Source organism: Phalacrocorax carbo, chromosome 1, assembly GCF_963921805.1.
Source record: "Phalacrocorax carbo chromosome 1, bPhaCar2.1, whole genome shotgun sequence".
NCBI lineage: Eukaryota > Metazoa > Chordata > Aves > Suliformes > Phalacrocoracidae > Phalacrocorax > Phalacrocorax carbo.
Window position 1 is genome coordinate 137,131,402 of NC_087513.1, and position 18,881 is coordinate 137,150,282.

The window sequence follows — 18,881 nt, forward strand, 5'->3', positions numbered from 1 at the left end:
TATTTTTTGACAAAAGTCTAAATTTTCCATAGGAAGCTAATATTCTTTGTCAGGTTTCTTTTGCATTAAAAGCAGTTTCACTGGTTCATATATTTATACCGTAGAAAGCTACATTAGCACAGCTATTATTTTCTATCTATCTGATTCTTTGCTGAGGCAAAGTGGTCATAATAAAGACAGTCAATACACATGACCTGGTAATGTTGCTTGGATCTTTGGTAATCTGAATCTTTCAGGAATAACTATACGGACACTGAAAATAATAAACAGTATTTTCAAATGTGAAATTCAGCAAATCAAACATTAGGAATCATTATGAGGGTAATCAAGATGAAGTAGAGAACATATCGTGCCACTCTGTGACCATAGTTTGTTTGCATTCTGAGTGCTTAGTACAGTCGTGTTTCCCATAGTAAAAAGGAGATGATAGACCTGGCAAAGTTTCAGAGAAGAAAAACAAAAAACTAAGGATGATTGAAGGTATGGTATGGCTTTCATACAAGGAAAAACTGAATCACTATACAAGGGAAAAATGAATCACTGAAGACTTTCCAATGCAGGAAAGAAGTCCTGCTAGAGTACAAAACAATGATCTATAAAAGCACAAGCAGCAATAGGTATCAGTAGTTCACTGTCCTTTCCAGTAAAAGAACCTGGGATCATTAAATACAGCTGGAAGGAGACAGGTTCAAATCCCTCTAAAGGAGGCCGTTGTTCACTTGACTCTGAGTTAAGCTGTGGTGCTCATTGCTGTAGGATGGTGGGGATACTTAAAGTTTGCAGGGGTTGAAGGAGAGGCTAAATAAATCCAGAGAAAATACCTCTTTTGAGGATTAGTAAGGATGTAGGAATTGTGCCTTGTTCAACAAGACTGTGAGCTGCAAATGGTTGAAGGATGAGAAAATATTCAGGGGAATCATCATACATGTTGTGACTTCTTCTTAAGATGCTTTGCTAGCAGATGCTGACACTAGCAGCAGTGAGAGGCAGGATACTGTACTAGATGGGCTGTCTATTCTGGTACTTGTGCTCTTACTTGCATTAGTATTCACTGCAGTCCTATACAGAGCTTGAAACTGATCTGTTCAGCACCTCCTGAAGAGCCTTCACTTCTCACTGGTGTCCGCTATAACTGACATCGCTCATTACTTGCAGGACCAGGCTTTTCTCACTTGAGTTAAATATACCTGATGAGTATCTATTTGCAAGTACTACCTCCTACACACAAGATATTCAGACTCATTTCAGTACTTCACAAAATCCAAGACAGGGAAAACCAAATAACACATAGACTATATGTTACTGTTCTCTATATTGTTAATATAGATTAGCAAAGAAGGTCTGGTTGAGGGTGTGAGGGTCGGGGGTAGCCTTGGCTGCACTGACCATAAGATGGTGGAGTTCAGGATCCTGTGTGGTAGAAGCAGGCCAACAAGTCAGATTACAACCCTGGAGTTCAGGAGAGCTAACTTGGGCCTCTTCAGAGACCTGCTTGGAGGAATCCCATGGGTTAGGGCTCTAGAAGGTAGGGCTGTCCAAGAGAGCTGGTCAATATTCAAGTACCACTTCCTCCAAGCTGAAGATGGTGCATCCCTGCAAGAAACAAGTCAAGCAAAGGAGCCAGGAGACCTGCATGGATGAGGAAAGAGCTCCTGGAGAAACTCACATGGAATAAGGAGGTTTACAGTATGTGAAAAAAGGGACTGGCCACTTAGGAGGAATATAGGAATGTTGTCAGGGTATGCAGAGATGCAACGAGGAAGGCCAAGGCCCACTTGGAACTCCATCTGACAAGGGATGTCAAGGATTACAAGAAGGGCTTCTTCAAATACATCCCATTCTACTCTGCCCTAGTGAGACCACATTTGGAGTACTGTGTCCAGTTCTGGGCTCCCTAGCACAAGAAAGACAGGGAACTGGAGAGAGCCTGGTGGAGAGCTACGAAGATGATCATGGGACTGGAGCATCTCTCTTATGAGGAAAGGCTGAGAGGCTTGGGCTTGTTCAGCCTGGAGAAGAGAAGACTGAGGAGGGTTCTTATCAAGGCTTATAAATATCTGAAGGGTGGTTGTCAGGGCAATGGGTCCAGACTCCTTTCAGTGGTGCCCAATGACAGGCCAAGGGGCGATGGGCACAAATTGGAACATGGGAAGTTCCACCTCAATATGAGGAAAAACTTCTTTCCTGTGAGGGTGCCAGAGCAGGGGCACAGGCTGCCCAGGGAGGCTGTGGAGTCTCCTTCCCTGGAGACATTCAAAACCTGCCTGGACATGGTCCTGTGCCCCCTGCTCTGGGTGTGCCTGCTCAAGCAGGGGGGTTGGACAAGATGACCTCCAGCGGTCCCTTCCAACCCCTACCATTCTGTGATTCTGTGATTATATACAGAAAGGAGGAAAAATTACAAAACCAACATTTTAGAAATGACAATTTTAACTCAGGAAAAGGAAAAGGGAACTGTCAAAAAAGGTCTTGCTAATCATAATGGTTTGCTTTCTAGGTAAATGCATCTCGCCAAGAAACCAAGCTGATGGAAGAATGTGACCAGCTCATTGAAATAATCCAACAAAGACGACAAATAATTGGAACCAAAATCAAGGAAGGAAAGGTAAAAGCTTTTCTTCTTTAGATCTCAAGTAGGTCAACACTGCTTCCTCATGCTTACAGCTTTTTGACCTCAGGTACTATTAATACAAATTTGTAAAAGTCCTTATGTAGTCCTTGGCTGCTGCTACTTTCATGTAAAGAGGCATGAATTATATCAAGATTAGTATGCTGGACCTCAACAGTTTATTTGGCATTTCTCTTACTACATGTAATTATGATTTTTAAGGATAAACACAGAAATTCTGTCACCATCAGTAAATTATAATAAAATTATGCCAAATTAATGATTTCTTTGCTCTGTTAATGTCTGAAAGTGTTTCCCCCAAAGTTTTCACTTTCACAAAGTGTCACAACATTCGGTATCATGGCTGGCAATTATTTACATGAATATGTTAGTCTAGATACTTTATTTATTAAAATACTACCACATAAAGAATTTGCTTCAGTCACGTACTTCTTGAGAATAGGAGGTCTAACTTATTTACCAAAAATTTTTTTAAAACATGCAGGAAATTAAATGAAGTGTGCACTTCTAATTAGTGAGGTACACTAATAATTAGTGATAAATATATTGAGCAGGAAAAATCTCTGATATTCAAGTTTCAACACATTTTGCTAGCTACCTGTTAATTCAGAAACACACTGAAGTTGAATTAACGTTCCTATTTACTGGGTACGTGGTGTTTACTCTTTAACTGCTAAACTAACTAAGTCAAATATAAACTCTTCTTGTGTGGGAAAAGCTCAGGAAAGGAATAAAGTCAAGAGCAGGTTAAAGGTTCATGTGCCTGTCAAGATATTCCAATTAACTTGAAACAAAAAGCCTGTAGGCAAGGGCTGACTTAAACATGTTTGAAACCACCGGTCCTGCACATTGTGTGACAGAACTTGAATTTCCTCTTGCTGTTAATAAAATGTAATTCCCTTCAAAATGGAAAAGATGGCCACCTTCATTATTGTTTCAATTCTGCTTCTCTATGGAAGCTGTGCTTCCAATGAAGTTGAAAACCCCATTCGTTTGGATTTGTGCTATATAGATGGGTTGCTTTTAAAAAATCTATTGCTTGCAAAGATATATTCTAATGTCCATAAGAGCATAGAAGATATACCATACAATTGACCCAAAATTTATTTGAATATAGCTGATATCAGAACCTATCTCCTTTCTTTGTTCTACTTTGTTCAACCAAAAGTGATACCAATGGAGGTCCAGTAAAGATCTGGAATGCTTTGCCCCAAATGTTGTTTATGCTGAAAGATTTCGGGGATTCAACAGACCTGTGTGAAAAGCCACAGGAAATTCTGCCCAATGTGCCTTCTTTTAAGAGGGCCTGTGGCAAAGAGTCTTTCTGGAAGGTAAGGCACAGCAAATTTGTCCATAGCCTATAGTTATGGCTACAGAGCTGGAAACATTCAGATCCAAAGTTCTAGCTATGGCTGCAAGGCTGCAGATTCAGACACACGAGTCTGACAATGTAGTGCAGCTCCATCCTTAATCTCATCTGTTGCCCCAAAACCTATAAAATCCCGTAGAGCATGTAACAGGAAAAAAACACTTAAATATCAAATAAATAAGATAATTTTATTGCAGACATCATTCCCACCATTGGGGGATTGGGGAGGTGTGGGGGGGAGTGGGTGAGATGAAACTCTTCCTTTTAAAGTTTATCATGAGCTGTCATCCTGAAGAAGCTATAAAAAAGAATCAAGAAAACAAAAAAAACTGTTCATATGTAGCTATCACAAATAATGACACGCCATCTGATTGCTAAAAGCTCACAAGGTAACTTTTTTTTTCAGTTCATTGTTTCTTTTGTTAATTGATAAGTAAATAAAAAGATGAGCTACTTAATAGTGCAATGAAACTTTCCCTGGTTAGACTGGTGTAGACCAAATTGTAATCTCTGGAAATGCACAGTTAGAGAAAATATTATGGTGTTAGTTCATCCTAGAAGCTGATCAGACCATTAGAATTATCAAAGTCTTTATGCTTTCCCAGCATTTTTCTCCCTTTGGTGTTTCTATCTTTAGAAGAAATACGAATCATACAGGACACTAATCATTTGGCTAGTATTTTTTTTTTTTTTAAAGTTTTCCAAAAGATTTATCTTCCTACTGGTTTCTGTTGTTCGGTAGGTTCACTAAGATAATTTTATCTCTGCTTAGGAGGCAATTATACCTGAAATTCAACTCAGCAACTTCATAGCTTGTGCCCTAATTGCTGAGATTGGGAAGGTTATCTTCATTATAAATTTGGATATTTCTGCCAATCCACTTGGTTGTTAGTTTCCTCCTTTTGCATGTAACTGGCTCTTAATGCCTTTCTAAACTCCAGAATTATTTAATTTCCTTCCTATTTCTTACTCCTGTTCAAACTATGATCCTAGTGTGAGAACAATGGGAAGGACTCCCAGACCTTTCAGGAACTAGAAGTATTGTTAGCCAACATTGTCTTTAAATGGAGGACTGACCGTGCCCCTCCCTAACCTTTCAGTTAATGATTGCAGTCACATCTACTGTGTTTATCTCCATCACATATGTTTGTAGTAATAATAATCAGCTCTCCAGCACTACTCTGCTTTTGTCCAGTTAAAAATATCCAACAAGAAAACACCCTGTTTGACTAAAAACACATAATGAAAAGGGCAGGCATGTATTGTTAGTAGAATTGAACAGTATTTTTCTTTCAAGTTTTATTTTCAGATTGTTTTTTATGAAACTCACCTCAGTAATAGGAAAAAAGTAGTTAATCTGTAAGATGCCTTTAACACAGTTCTCGTCACTTCAGGGAAATGGTTATCTAAATAGCCTTAGTTATCATGTAAGCAGAAAGTACCAGGAAATGACGTTTCTTCTGTTGGAAAAAAAGGCCAGCTGTGCTTGTTTTGGCTCTCCCTCTGTTTTTCATGTGGAAAATATTGAGGCAGAAAGGCTGTGCCTGTCCCCTTATTAAAAATGTTATGTGGCTAGATGGGGCTCACCATCAAGCTAGTGTGAAAGAAGCTCTTGTCAGTAAAGCCGTTCATCTTAACTCCCCCTTTGCATTCCAGCTTTGCCTCGGAAGTGCAAATGCAATCATGATTTGTGACCTTAGAGATGTGACTGCTTTCTTATGTTTCCTCTCAAGGTGGTGAGGTTGAGAAAACTGGCTCAGCAGATTGCGAACTGCAAACAGTGCATTGAGCGCTCAACATCCCTCATCTCTCAGGCTGAACAGTCGCTGAAGGAGAACGATCACGCTCGCTTCCTGCAAACTGCTAAAAATATCACTGAAAGGTAAAGAAGACGTTCCTCTCAATAAACAGGAACACCTCAGTTTAAGGCAGATTTGTTGTCATAGTTGCCACATTGTCTTGTCCTACCGCAAATGTGGTCAAAGAGAGGGGGGTGAATCGACACATTCCCCCAAAACACTACTTTGTGCTGTACCAGTGTGGGAAGGACCTTAATGTAATAGAAACCAAAGCATCCCTTTGAAAAGAGGAGCAGTAAAAAAAGGATGCAAAATAAGAGTCAGAACAGTAACAGCACACACCGATGAAGGAGGTAGAAGAGATGCCAAGCAGATATCTGGTGCTAAACACACTAAAAAAACTATGGGTTTCTGGAGGCAGAAATTCCTACTCCATGAAAAGTTCCAAGATTGAGAAAGAAATCAGGCAGCAAGTACATTCCTTAGAAGAAACCTGGAATTATCTTAATGGATTCGTACTCTTCATAAAATACCAAGCAGCAAGGTAACAAAATGTGTAACTTTGAGAACCTGCAACATACATCTCTGAGGCAGCCCACTTGAAGAGTTGGAGATTCAACAGCTTGGGTGTCTGGAAGTTACGGCAGCTGCTGTGTTGGGTCCCTGGGTGCAGGGAATTTCTACTGCTTCTAGGATCTTAGCTCCTTTTCAGCATGCCAGATATATCGAGGACCCAAAGACAAGGGAGAAAATCTTTGTAGGAAACTGTGCTGTCAGAAAATTTGGTCTGGTTTTCAGTGCAACACTGTGAATGCTGAAACATTCCCACTGAATTTCAGCAGTGTTTTCTGATGAAAAAATGTTCTGTTGGAATTATCAGCTGTTTAGCAATCAATCAGAGAATCAAAAAGAGGAGAATGTATCTAGACAATGAAGAAAACTATTTGAAAGTACGCTTATTTATTTGGCTGGTTTTTTAATCTGGGTTCACATTATACCTTCACATTGTCCAGCCAATTTTCACCAAATCCAAAGCATGAAGTTCCCTGCTCTTATGCATTTTTTAAAAAAATCTATCACTTATTCTGGAGTGCTGTGTTATTTTCTATGAATATCAGGCTTCATCTAAACTATTTAATCCATTTATAAATAAGCCAGCAACAGTGGGTTGCTTGTTATGGGTCAGAGAACTGCAAAACTGTTGAGAAAGGCAAGGCAATGGATTACATTTGGTCTGTCAGACTCAGCCTCTGCTTTGCATTCTGTCACCAAGCTACATTGTGGAACTTCTTTTTCCCAGCTGAAGATGATAGTAAAACTACCACATGAGTACCATGAGCAAAAAGGTAAAGGTGAGGGTCTGGCTTTTCTCAGTGTTTGGTGGAACAAGCAGTAGGGCAGAAACCTGTGGAGGCACAAAGCTTTTTAACTGACTACCAGAGAACATTCAGAGAAGCCCCATTTTCACCTTGTAAACATTAACAGTTGCATCATAAATACAGTCACAGGAGAGATACTCAGAGAGCAGAAATGAAACCAGCTGACATATGTGCCCAATCAAATCTAATTCTTGGCTATCACAGATTGCTGTCTGTAATGAGATGGCTGTGAACGCCCTTGAAATCAGAGAATCATTTAAAGCAGTGAATAAAACTGAGGGTAAAAAAAACCCGAGTGCTTGCAGACAAATTGTAAATGGAAAAAGAGACTAAATCTGATTAATAAATTATTCCCCACAAGTAACTCTCTTAGTTCTCATGTGATGAGCAATATTTTGCTTGCTTTCTAGATTGCTCATGTAACAGTCTCACCAGGGCCCTGAGCTCCAGCCGCTAAAACAGTCTCCTGAAATTATGCTCATTGCATTTCTTCATGCACATATTTCAAAGTAATTGCAGTATAATATTCCCTGTTGTAAGCACAACAGGCAACTATGTATAGCAAAGGCATTACACACACTACAATGATTTAGGTTGTGCATTATTTACAGTGGGTGAAATGCATTTATCCTAGAAAAGCCCTGTCCAACCAAGTACATTCTCAGATAGAGCAGGCAGAAGTACAAGAGGAAATTCAGCCCTCTAAACCTAATATGGTGACATGGGGGTTGAAACTGCGAACTGTTGAGCTTGCTGAAAACTAACTTTAACACACGTACTCACAGCACATCCTTTGCATAGTGCCATATAAAGTCCAAAAAGGCCTGGTGATATGGTCTTCAGAATAAACATGTGCTTTATGGAGGTACTCAGAGAAGCTCTTAATCTTAGATACTTGCTCGCTGGTTTCTTGGCAAAGCCATTGCTAATTTGGTAGAGTTGATTGCCCTAACACAGGCCCTACAAGAAATGCATGCCTTTTTTTCCTACTAGATATAAAACACCATAGTGTAACTGCATATAACTACTGGGAGGTGGGAGAGAAAAAAAATAGTGAAAGAGCTCAGGGAATTTTTCCCTCTAAACACATGGGGCAAAAGGCACTTCAATTACCCTCTCTAAAAAAACCCCATCTACACTATCTGTACTAGGACCTACTTTAAACTAAGTTCTACAACCACAGTTGCAAGAGAAACTGCACTGCAAACTGTATAACATGAATTATTGACTAGGAAACCTCGTCAGCTCAGCTTTTGAAAACTATGCTGAAGACAATGACATGTGCAACTCAGTTTTGGACTTTCCTAACTGCATTTTCCTAAAATACTCCACAAGAAATGTATGAAAACATAGGTTTTAGTAAGCATCTGGCCTGGAGTATTTCAGTCATGTCTACGGGGAAATACTCTGATTTGAGAAACTGTCAATTGAAACAATCAAGCTATTTTAATCTGACGTGTCACAAATGGCAGATAACTGACATACCTGTGTGCATGGTTGTGTGTTTACCTCCAAACTCAAACAATTAACAAATGAGGTTTAATAACCTCTTTGCTTAAAGGGACCAAACTTTCTCTATATCTGTACATATCCACCCATATGTACACCATAATGTATTCACTGTCCAGCTCTCCAGTAACATGAATTTTGAGATATCAGGATGAAGGATCTGAAAGATACATCCTGATGGCAGTTTTCTTGTGAAAGCTCATCTTTCTATATTAGTATGGCTGGACAGACAAAAAGTGGATGTAGCTCCTGAAACGAGGTAAGCAAGAAAACTTTTCCATTTTGGAGCAAATGTAGGTATACGCACACACACTTTGCAGGGAAAAGCCTTTCAAAATAAACTGTGCTGACACCTATTTGTTTTATCTCCCCCCTGTGCTTTCTGGAGTTAACAGCAGTGTGCTGTGCTGAACAGCTGAGGAGGTGTGGGGATCTGCACCAAGCCCTTGGGACAGAAGTGCCAAGGAATGCCTAGAGCAGAAAACTGCTTGGGAAAACAAGTGTGGGGAGAGATGCAGCATCTGTCAAGATTGCTTAAAACACAGATAAATATGGTGCTATTGCTACTTTGGTTCAGAGGGTGATGAGAAAGAACAATTCAAAGTATATTGTTGTTTAAACAATATTTTGTTAAAAACTTATCTGACACTGCATGATAGACAAAAGCTAAGAAATAAGAGATTTCTACTGAAGACTTTACTCTCAAAAATAAAAGTGGCAGGAGAAGCTGCTAACTTAAACCATATAAATAAAATACATGTAAAAGTTTTTGTCAAGCTTTTTTGAGAAATTATAACGCTCATAATGATCAGGCCCTACCTTGATATGAAAGTTATTGTGTCTTGGGTGATAAAAGACTTTTTCTTTTCATTATAGGGTTTCCATGGCAACTGCATCCTCCCAGGTTCTAATTCCTGAAATTAATCTCAACGATACTTTTGATACTTTTGCGCTTGACTTTACCAGGGAGAAGAAATTGTTGGAATGCCTTGATTACCTTACAGGTAATTTTTTTCTCAAGGTGCTACTGTTGTATGTTCCTCATAAAATAGTAGTGATAGGATTCCCTTCATTCCTCTATATGGTCAGTTAATTTTGGCTGCTCTCTCACTCCACCTCCTCATCAAGATGGGGAGAAAATAAGATGAAAAGCTCATGGATTGAGGTAAGGAGAGGGAGATAACTCAGCATTTACCGCTACAGGCAAAACAGACTCAACTCGGGGAAGATTAATGTAATTTATTGCCAATTAATTGTAAGAGTAGGATACTGAGAAATAAAAACAAAACTAAAAACACTTTTCCCCCACCCCATCCTTTTTCCTGGGCTCAACTTCATTCCCAAATCTTCTACCTCCTCCCTCCAAGTGGCACAGTGGGACAGGGAATGGGGGTTGCGGCCAGTCATCACATGTTGTCTCTGCCACTCCTTCCTTCTCACTCTCTTCCCCTGCTCCAGTGTGGGCTCTCTCCCACAGGATGCAGTTCTTCACAAACTTCTCTGACATGGGTCCTTCCCAGAGGCTGCAGTTCTCCAAGAACTGCTTCAGCATGCGTCGTTTCCACGGGGTACAGTCCTTCCAGAATGGGCTGCTCCACTGTGGGTCCCCCGTGGGCCTTGTTTCCTGCCAGAAGACCTGCTCCTGTGTGGGCTTCTCTCTCCAGGCTGCTGCTTCCTTCAGGGCATAATCCACCTGCTCCAGTGTGTGTCCTCCATGGGCTGCAGGGAGACAACCTGCATCACCATGGTCTTCACCACAGGCTGCAGGGGTATCTCTGCCCCAGTGCCTGGAGCACCTCCTCCCCCTCCTTCTTCACTGACCTTGGTGTCTGCAGGGATGTTTGTCTCAAATTTTCTCATTCTTCTCTCTCACTGTTGCTGTGCAGCCTTTTTTTTCCTTTCTTAAATATGTTATCACAGAGGCAGTAGCAGCATCTGTGACGGTCTCAGCTTTGGGCAGCAGCAGGTCTGTCTTAGAACTGGCTGTGTCCAACATGGGTCAGCTCCTGGTCTTTTCTCACAGAAGTCATCCCTGCAGCCCAACTGCCACCAAAACCTTGCCCCATAAACCAAATACACTCTCACTCTTAATCCTGAATATATTATCCCCAGCAGCCCCAGAATGCCCTGGGAAGGATTACGTGCTACAGAGGGCAACTGGAATGCATTTGCTACCTCCTCTCCTTGCATTCCTTCCCCCCATGGTGTGGGCAAGTGGGAGTGGGAAATGGTTAAAAGCCACCACAGCAGAGTGAAATTGAAGAACAGCTGGAGTTCAGCCTGGAGCAGCCAGAGGAGGGAGAGCAGGGACTAAATCCCATTTCCCAGGGGATGGATGCTCCAAATGTTACCCTGTCCCTTCGGGCTGCCTCCTTGCTGCAGCAGATTGCAGTCTGGCAGATTTCCCATGAGCAACCAGAAGCCGTTCAAGCAATCAGCTTCAAGGGCTCAGCAATGAAAGATGTTTTCTCATGATGGTGACACTGTGTGTTTCCCCCGTCACAGAACTGGAGGACCTTGCTGTGACTGGGACTAGGAAGCACGCAGTGTGCTCTGTGCCAGGGTGTGGAGTGGGCTCTCCACAGAGCAGACCTTCAGCTTGCTTAACTGAGAGCTTTGGCCTGAAGAAGCCTGCAGGATTAGACCCTTACTGAAGGCCTGAGTAATGTGCAATCTCAGAGTATATAATGACTCACAAAGAGAAACAAATTACTGTAATTTAGGGTGTTTTGATTTCAATGCCAGAATTAGAACAATTCATTCCAGTTCAATTGAAAACAGAAGAGACAGAGTAGGTTTTCATTTTGCAGGATCTTTAAGCATCTGCTGTTAACAGCGAGAATTTGCAATGAAAGTCACAGAGCACTGTTAGAAGAGCACTTGAAAATGCTTCCTGGGCCCATTCCTTAGCCCAGTTTTCAGGAGATATACCTGTGTTATTTCAGAAGAATATGAGACAGTGGAGTCCTCTCATTGCCAGCCACTGGATCTTTTCCATGCAGAGGGCTGGTTTCTGGCTTTTCTGCAGGGGAATAAGTGAACAGATTAATACTGGGAAGAGCAAGGCTTTCTGCACACACAGTGTGGCACCACCCTTGCATTACATAGCTGTGGGGTTCTTGCCATATCTGAATGAGAGATTTCATCTGCAAGAAATTTCTGTATTGCTGTGTAACTGGTGAATACAATCACCAATTTATGTTTAACACATACTGAAGTAAATAATACACAATAATAATGTGGTGAGAGTCACTTGAAGTTTTTATAGAGTGAAATGTTATGGTGTCTACCTCTCCCCAAAGTCTGCTGGAATTTTGCCACCATGTTGAGTATTCACCCCAACAATATAAAAAGCCAAGGAAATGAAAGGAAGGATTAAGAAAAAGCGAGGCTCATTTGCCCTAACCTAGGAATTTACCTGTAAAATAATCAGCCTCAGCTTCTTTTATAGTCAAAAAGAGAAAAAACCACCTCATTTTAAGGCAGGTATATCAGTCAATTGACTCCATTCTGGAGGTGCCTGTTTCTCCCACCTGCTCCAAACAGAGGCTAGAGGGACTCATTCAAATACAGATAATCGTTGTTTACATCTTTAAAGTTATAAGAGGGGAACTCCATCTATGAGTCTGTTCCCACACACCCCAGATCTTCTCCCCTTTGCACATCCCATGTCAATATTACCAGCCTAATTGCTGTGCACTGCAGAAAATGAAGGTTCTATCTGCACTAAAATAAAGGGTAGTCTTGCTACAGGGTGCAGTGACCCAAAGATCCTTTCTGTAGTCCATGACGCCGGCTGTGCTATTTACACAGATCCTTCTCTGCCTTCTTCCTACCTCATCCACAGTCTTGAAAAATTGCTCACAATGCAGTCTAAGGGAACTTGTGAATGTATCAAGGAGTTTAGCTGTTTTTTCCTAATCTACCATTTCTATCCGTGCCCTTGATGCCCAGTGAAGAACAGTTTTAGCTGGCTCTGACTTTGTACTATTTTTCTTCACATTAATAAATAGCATATGGCTGCATGGCAAAATCCAAAACACATGTCCAACTTATCTGAGCATAAAATAGAACCTATACAAGCAGATAAAATACATTTATGTAAATATATGTATATATGTAATATATATGTGTATATTTATAGTCCCAAAAGTCAAAGGTACTTGATTATTCTCTATTGTTGTTCAGAAACTCTACAGGAAGATTTATTTTATTTTACCCCTTTCAGATTGATGAACGGAATCTTCATAGATCTTAAACGTAAAACTGTGTGACAGAATGAATTGGGCTTTACTTTTATCATGTTTCACAGTTAAGTTAAATGAAGACCATTTGTAAGTCCTAGTGGTATATCTGTGTTATGAATCAAGTGAAGAAGCCTATAGTATATCGATCGTCTGTACTGCTTCTGAACAAAATGTCAAAGCCTGAATTCCAGCTTCATTCTCTCTGCTCTCAGTTATTTTCAAAGCAATTGACCTTGGTTGTCTTCTAGAAATTTTCTTCTCTTTTGGTTCTCTCCAGTGTACTATTTATCGGATCTTCATCCTCCACCTCCCCAACCCCATTTTTCTATGTGACACATTGAAATTTGCATTTTTCTTTCTTCCTAGGCTATTTCTTTTCCAAACATAAATTTAACTAGTTTGTGCTTATTGTATACACAGCTGTCTGTCCAAAGCTTCTGCTATCCAAATTAAAATCTCTGATATTTCTCTGAAATTTGCCAGCCAGACATTGAGATGTCAAGCTCAGTATAGTAAAACAATACCCTCAATCTTCCTCTGACTGTTCTATCCTCTGTATATATAGGCTTGATGTCTTTTGAAAGCTTTCTTATCTTGCCTGTTGCTCAAGCTCTTCATCTGGAGCTCATCTTTTTCTAAACACGTATCTAGTTAGATCCAGGCAATGCATATGACTTGCAAACTCTTTGCACAATATTATGAACATAAGGACTTTTTTATCCATTGTGAACCAAAAGTACTTGTTCTGTGTCTTAATACTTTGAAATCAATTACAGGAATATCTATTCTTTGACCTCGCAATTTGCCCTGCTTCAGAATCCCATCTGAAACAATGATACATTTTCTTCATCCATCACTTTAGCTATGACTGTACTAAGAAATATGCATTCCCTAGCATATACCTGCATTTTCTCACATGAAAACAACTTCATTCTGGAAACCCTTCACAACCTGTCTTTCCTCTTCACTCTTACAGTATTAAAAGTTCAAGATCCACCTCCAGACAGCTCAGTCTCATGCTTTGGGTGTAATCTCTTCTAATTCCATTGGTTTTGAACAGTTCTGGTCTACCCAAAAATTATGTCTACATGGTTGTATGACTCAGTGCTTGATGCCAACTCATGCGTGACATGTTACTAACACATCAAATTTGTATCCACATCTGATGTAACTGTGCCTTTCAAGTTCCTGTGTGCTGGTTCAGTCTACTGTCTTGATACACCATGGAGCCAATAATGAACAGCTAAGAGAGGTTCAGAGTAGCTTCCTCAGCTCCTTCATGTTCACACCAGCAATATAAATTTTTCTAGCACCATTAACTCAAGGAGGTGGCTTAGATCTTTTATTTTTACTCAGTGTCAAAATCAGTAAGGAACCTTTACAGAGTCAACCACCCCATGCCACCAGGGAGGTGGAGAATGAGCAAAGTTGAGGTGATTTTAGTCAATCTCTGTGACCTTGAGCTGAAAGGATTTAGAAGTAGTCTCAATAGTCACCCAGGAGCCACTGCATTCATGCTGGGATTCACCAACGAGACGTGGCGGTTTCCCTAAACTGCCTCTCAGGTGTATTGACCATGTGAGTCCTTTCAGTCTGCTTCAGAGCAAAAACCATGCAGTTAACATTGAACGGAAGGTGGGTTAGACTAACCCGGTTGAAAGGGAGTAGGTATACTCACAAGGTCCGTTACTTATGGGAGCAAATTTAAGAAGCTGCTTTTCTAAGATTAGTTGTTGTCTTTCAGGCACTTCAGAGGTGGTTCCTGACTAGTTAAGTGTCCCCACTCAGTTTGAGTTGCAGTCACACAAATGAACTAAAACAGCCTTCAGCAGTGATTCTCACTTTTGTCAGAGTGTGTTGATTCATGAATGCAGACAGATGAAAGTCAGTGTGACTGAAGCAGTTACCACTCCCAGATGTTTGCCCTGGTACTCTATGGAGACTGCCACCCCACAATCAAGGAGAGCTACAGGTGTTAGGAAGCAATTCCTTGAACCACTGCACCTTGCTAAATCTGCTGGCACTAATTCCAGGTTCCCTCATGTAAATTTGGGGTTTTCAAGAGCTGCTTCAAATTTTTTTCAGCTCTCCCTGACATTGGGTAGCAGTTTGTAGACAGTAGGCTGCCAACAGCTGAGGGTATTAATGGCATCAGCTGTCAAACTTCAGTCTTGTTATGGTTGCAACTCAGTGCTCTGTCCTCACCCTGAAATGGACTGGAAGGGTGATCACTGCTTCTCCACAGGGAAACAGGACCGAAGGGTGGATATGAGGCTTTATGTCTTCCATTGCTCTGCTGGAAGCATGCTGGCCTTCCTCTTTGTGAGCAGTGGTCAAGCACACCTGAGTCAAGGCCACATGGGGGAAGGTGCTGGTGCAGTCTTGAGATCGCTCTGGAGTCTCTGTAGAGCTTTCCCTGTGGCACCTGAGCTAGCAGTATTAGTAAATGTGATGATAATCAAATCACACACTATTAAACCTAATAATGAAGATAACTGATTAAGGTCAACCTCTTTAATTGCATTACGGACTTACACTCTCCAAAGGAGTATGTGTTGTGGAATGATGAATTTGGCAGTCAGGCTTCTACATTATTTTGAAAGTTGTAACAAACCATTTACATGTAGATTTCTTTGTCTGTCTGCAGAAGAAGCAGGTATATTGTGTTTTACCTGTTTTAGTCTCAGGTGAGTGCAGGTTAATCACAAGAGCAAGGGAAAATATGTCCTGCTTAGGTCAAATCTCTTTTTTCTGTCATGCTTATTACATGAAGGCTTGTAAATCTCCAGGCTTAAGGTCAGACACATGTGCATATAGAGAGAGAACTTAGGCTGCCATTTTCAAAGGAGTTGAAGACACTTCGGTACTATTGAAATGCAGTTTACAACTCATTAAACCTTCAGTAATTGTTGCTTTCCATTAAATTAATATTTATTGTCCGTGTTGTAGAAATAACAGGTACATTTCTCAAGTAAAAGGTTTTGCTCCGCCAGGTGCAGAAGACTGAAGAAGACTTTAGTTGAATAGCAGCAAAATGGATCCACTTGTGTATTTGTAATTAAGGTTTTTTTCAGATTTTTTTTTCCTTTGAAGGAAAGGCAACATATGAAAATGAAGCATCATCTAGAAAATAAAAATTCCTGTAGATTGTTCTGCTGGATACATTTTTGAAACATAGCTGATAGGACCAATGCAGTACTGCATAGCTTTCACAACAGTTAGTTGGCCTCAGTTAGTAGACAACCTCTAAGCTGCAGCACTAATCTTTCCAGAAGGTTGCAGGGGTTGTTTTTCTCCTTTTGTTTATATTCTTCTCCTGGATGACTGTTCTTATTTTAGTTAATTTCTCTCTCTATTAATATGCATCTGTCCCAAGGGTTCCTCTGCTGAGGCAAAAAAAAATAAGGCATTGGTAAGCTTCCGTGCTATAATATTTAGAGCATCACAAATCATGGTCATATCATGAAGCATATCTGAATGTTTCCTTATGCCCGTTGGTTGAAAAAGGCTGCTTGGAAATGCATCTGCACTTTAATCCTTGGAACATACATCAGTAAACCAGGGACATGAACTATAAAAATTCTTAATCAAAGTAAAAACAACGTTTCATAAAAATAAGGTGTCACAAAAGTAGAACTGGAATTCCTTCAGAGGGACTTTTTTTGAGGCCATTACTTGGGGCTCACAGAATTAAAGAGCTGACAGCAAAAATACCGTTCAGGGTTGCCTTCCTTTTCTTTTAATACAGGCATATTGTGTTTTTTTCACCTGAGTGCCCTCCTTCCTCAGTCTATGAAAGCTGGGAGGAACACAGTTAAGCACAAGGATTTTTTTTTTTTTTTTTTTTTTTTTATGATGGTGGCATGTAAGGAAGATGATTAGGAATGAAACTCCCACCGAGACAAATGTGCAGGAAGGCCCACCACTCTTTCAAAGAAAGACTCATTTGCTTCTTATTTAGGTGTTTGGTTTTGTAAAGAATGCAAACAAGGAAAATTTAGACCTAAGAAGTTTGCTTCAAGTTTCACTTCTTTAAATAGGTCTTTAAAACTAACCTGTGTGTTAATATGGGAGAATGTATAGCTTGCTACACAGAGATCTTGTTTGTTGATTAAAAAAAAAGAAGAGATGGACAACTTTTTATTAAAGGTTTTGGATTGTTTTCTAGAATTATTTAACTAGCAATGACATTGAAGTTTAGGTTGTAGTAGTCATTCTGTCATGATGTTATAAGGTCTCTTTATGTAAGGCTGAAAAAAGTGAGTTGTATAGCCAACAGAAATTATGTGTCTTTATTAGAAAGGACAGCTGGAAAGTAAATGAAAATTAACTTGGAGAGAGAAGATTGAGCATGAAAGTGTGAGTGTTTGGAGGCTTCCCCAAACTTATATTCTTTAAATATCACTTCGCTAATCTCTGGTAAGATAGGCTAGGCAAACACTGCTTTCAAGTCAACAGCAAAGAGTTTTGCCTCTCCCTCTTGATATATGCATCAATGAAACTTTGATAATTTTGGTGTGATGGTCAGAAACAATCCTAGAAAAAGTAAATTGTCAATTGTACCCATTTAATCACAGTTTAGTGTGATCACTAACACATCACTTCTGAAACTAAAGCTACTTTAATAAAAAATATTTTTAAAACCTGGAATTCCTAGATGGTTATATTGACAGTAAGAATACCTCTGCAACAATTTCTTGATAATCAAAGTTACTACTGGAATTAGCAAAAAGTTGTTCAAAAGTCTGTTGGATGGTATAACTACAAACTCATACATCAGATCCATCCCCTGATCTCACATTAAAGAGGGAAATATTTTACTGATTGTGAGAGTAAGTCTCCTCTCTTGTATCTCACAGCTCCAAACCCACCCACCATTCGAGAAGAGCTCTGTACAGCTTCTTATGATACCATTACTGTCCACTGGACATCAGATGATGAGTTCAGTGTGGTCTCTTATGAGCTGCAGTACACCATCTTCACCGGACAAGCTAATGTCGTTAGTAAGTATAAACCTTCTCTTTTCTAGTTCTGTTTCCTTATGGTTTCTCTGAAAACCAAGTGCCTTTAAATATAAATGTATGAAAAAATATTTTGTAGGAAGATTTAAAGCCAAAATTGTAAATCCAAACCAATAAGTATTTCAAGAGGTTTTAAAATTCAGAATTAATTAAGTTAAAATTTCTTGTGTCTTTTCTGGGAGTGCCATGTAGTGGGAGCTTTCAAAGACTAAAACTAGCACATATTCCCAAAGGTACAAATATAGTCCATGTTAACAGGACTTCTTTTTTGTGTCCTAGATGCCTTGGTGCAGATATAACAGGGACAAATTCTTCATTCCATTGTCTGGGCTAGTCAGGCACTTGGGACCCTGTGTTGAACCGGTCATTAGACATAACTGCAGCCCTGTTGTCATTTAGATACCCTTGAACCGGACCTTTGTCAGAAATAAAAATTAAGTCCTTCCCTCTGATTTTTACTGTCTTCAAGGCTACAAAGCATAGGTCTCAGTTAGTAGACTGAAGGCTAAGGCAGCAAACATCAGTGGAACAATTAATATGGTAACTTTTTCCTACTTATAATGACATTAACAATCATTGCTTTCTATTTTGTATTGTAGAACATTTTTTATCTTCTTTTTATGAAATACACTCTTTGTTTTAAATCTGTGACTTTCTTTGATGAACAAACTTACCGATTATTCCTTGGATTGTTTTGCTGTTAAATAACTATTCCTCCAAGAAAACAATATTGTCTCATCTTTGGCCAGGAAGTCAACACTTCCGGGTTCAGTGCATAGTGATTATTGACTATGAATTTGAAGAAGTCATTTAACTTCTTCCTGTTCCCTGTAAATTTAATGGGAATATCACTAGCCGACACATACTTGCTTTATGAAACAAGGATTCTGAAATTAACCAAATAAATCAAAAGGGGAAGTTTGTTCAG

General features: G+C 39.9%; 1 protein-coding gene across 4 annotated transcripts in view; it reads left to right on the forward strand.

Annotated features, from left to right (window-relative positions):
* The window catches only part of MID1 (midline 1), a 255,745-nt gene that overhangs the window by 212,011 nt on the left and 24,853 nt on the right, over positions 1 to 18,881 (forward strand). For all 4 annotated transcript variants that reach the window (XM_064475584.1, XM_064475591.1, XM_064475568.1 and 1 more), the window contains exons 4-7: positions 2,498 to 2,605; positions 5,732 to 5,880; positions 9,562 to 9,689; positions 17,792 to 17,935. In XM_064475584.1, the coding sequence (XP_064331654.1) occupies positions 2,498 to 2,605; positions 5,732 to 5,880; positions 9,562 to 9,689; positions 17,792 to 17,935 (529 nt within the window). The remainder of the gene's footprint in view (positions 1 to 2,497; positions 2,606 to 5,731; positions 5,881 to 9,561; positions 9,690 to 17,791; positions 17,936 to 18,881) is intronic.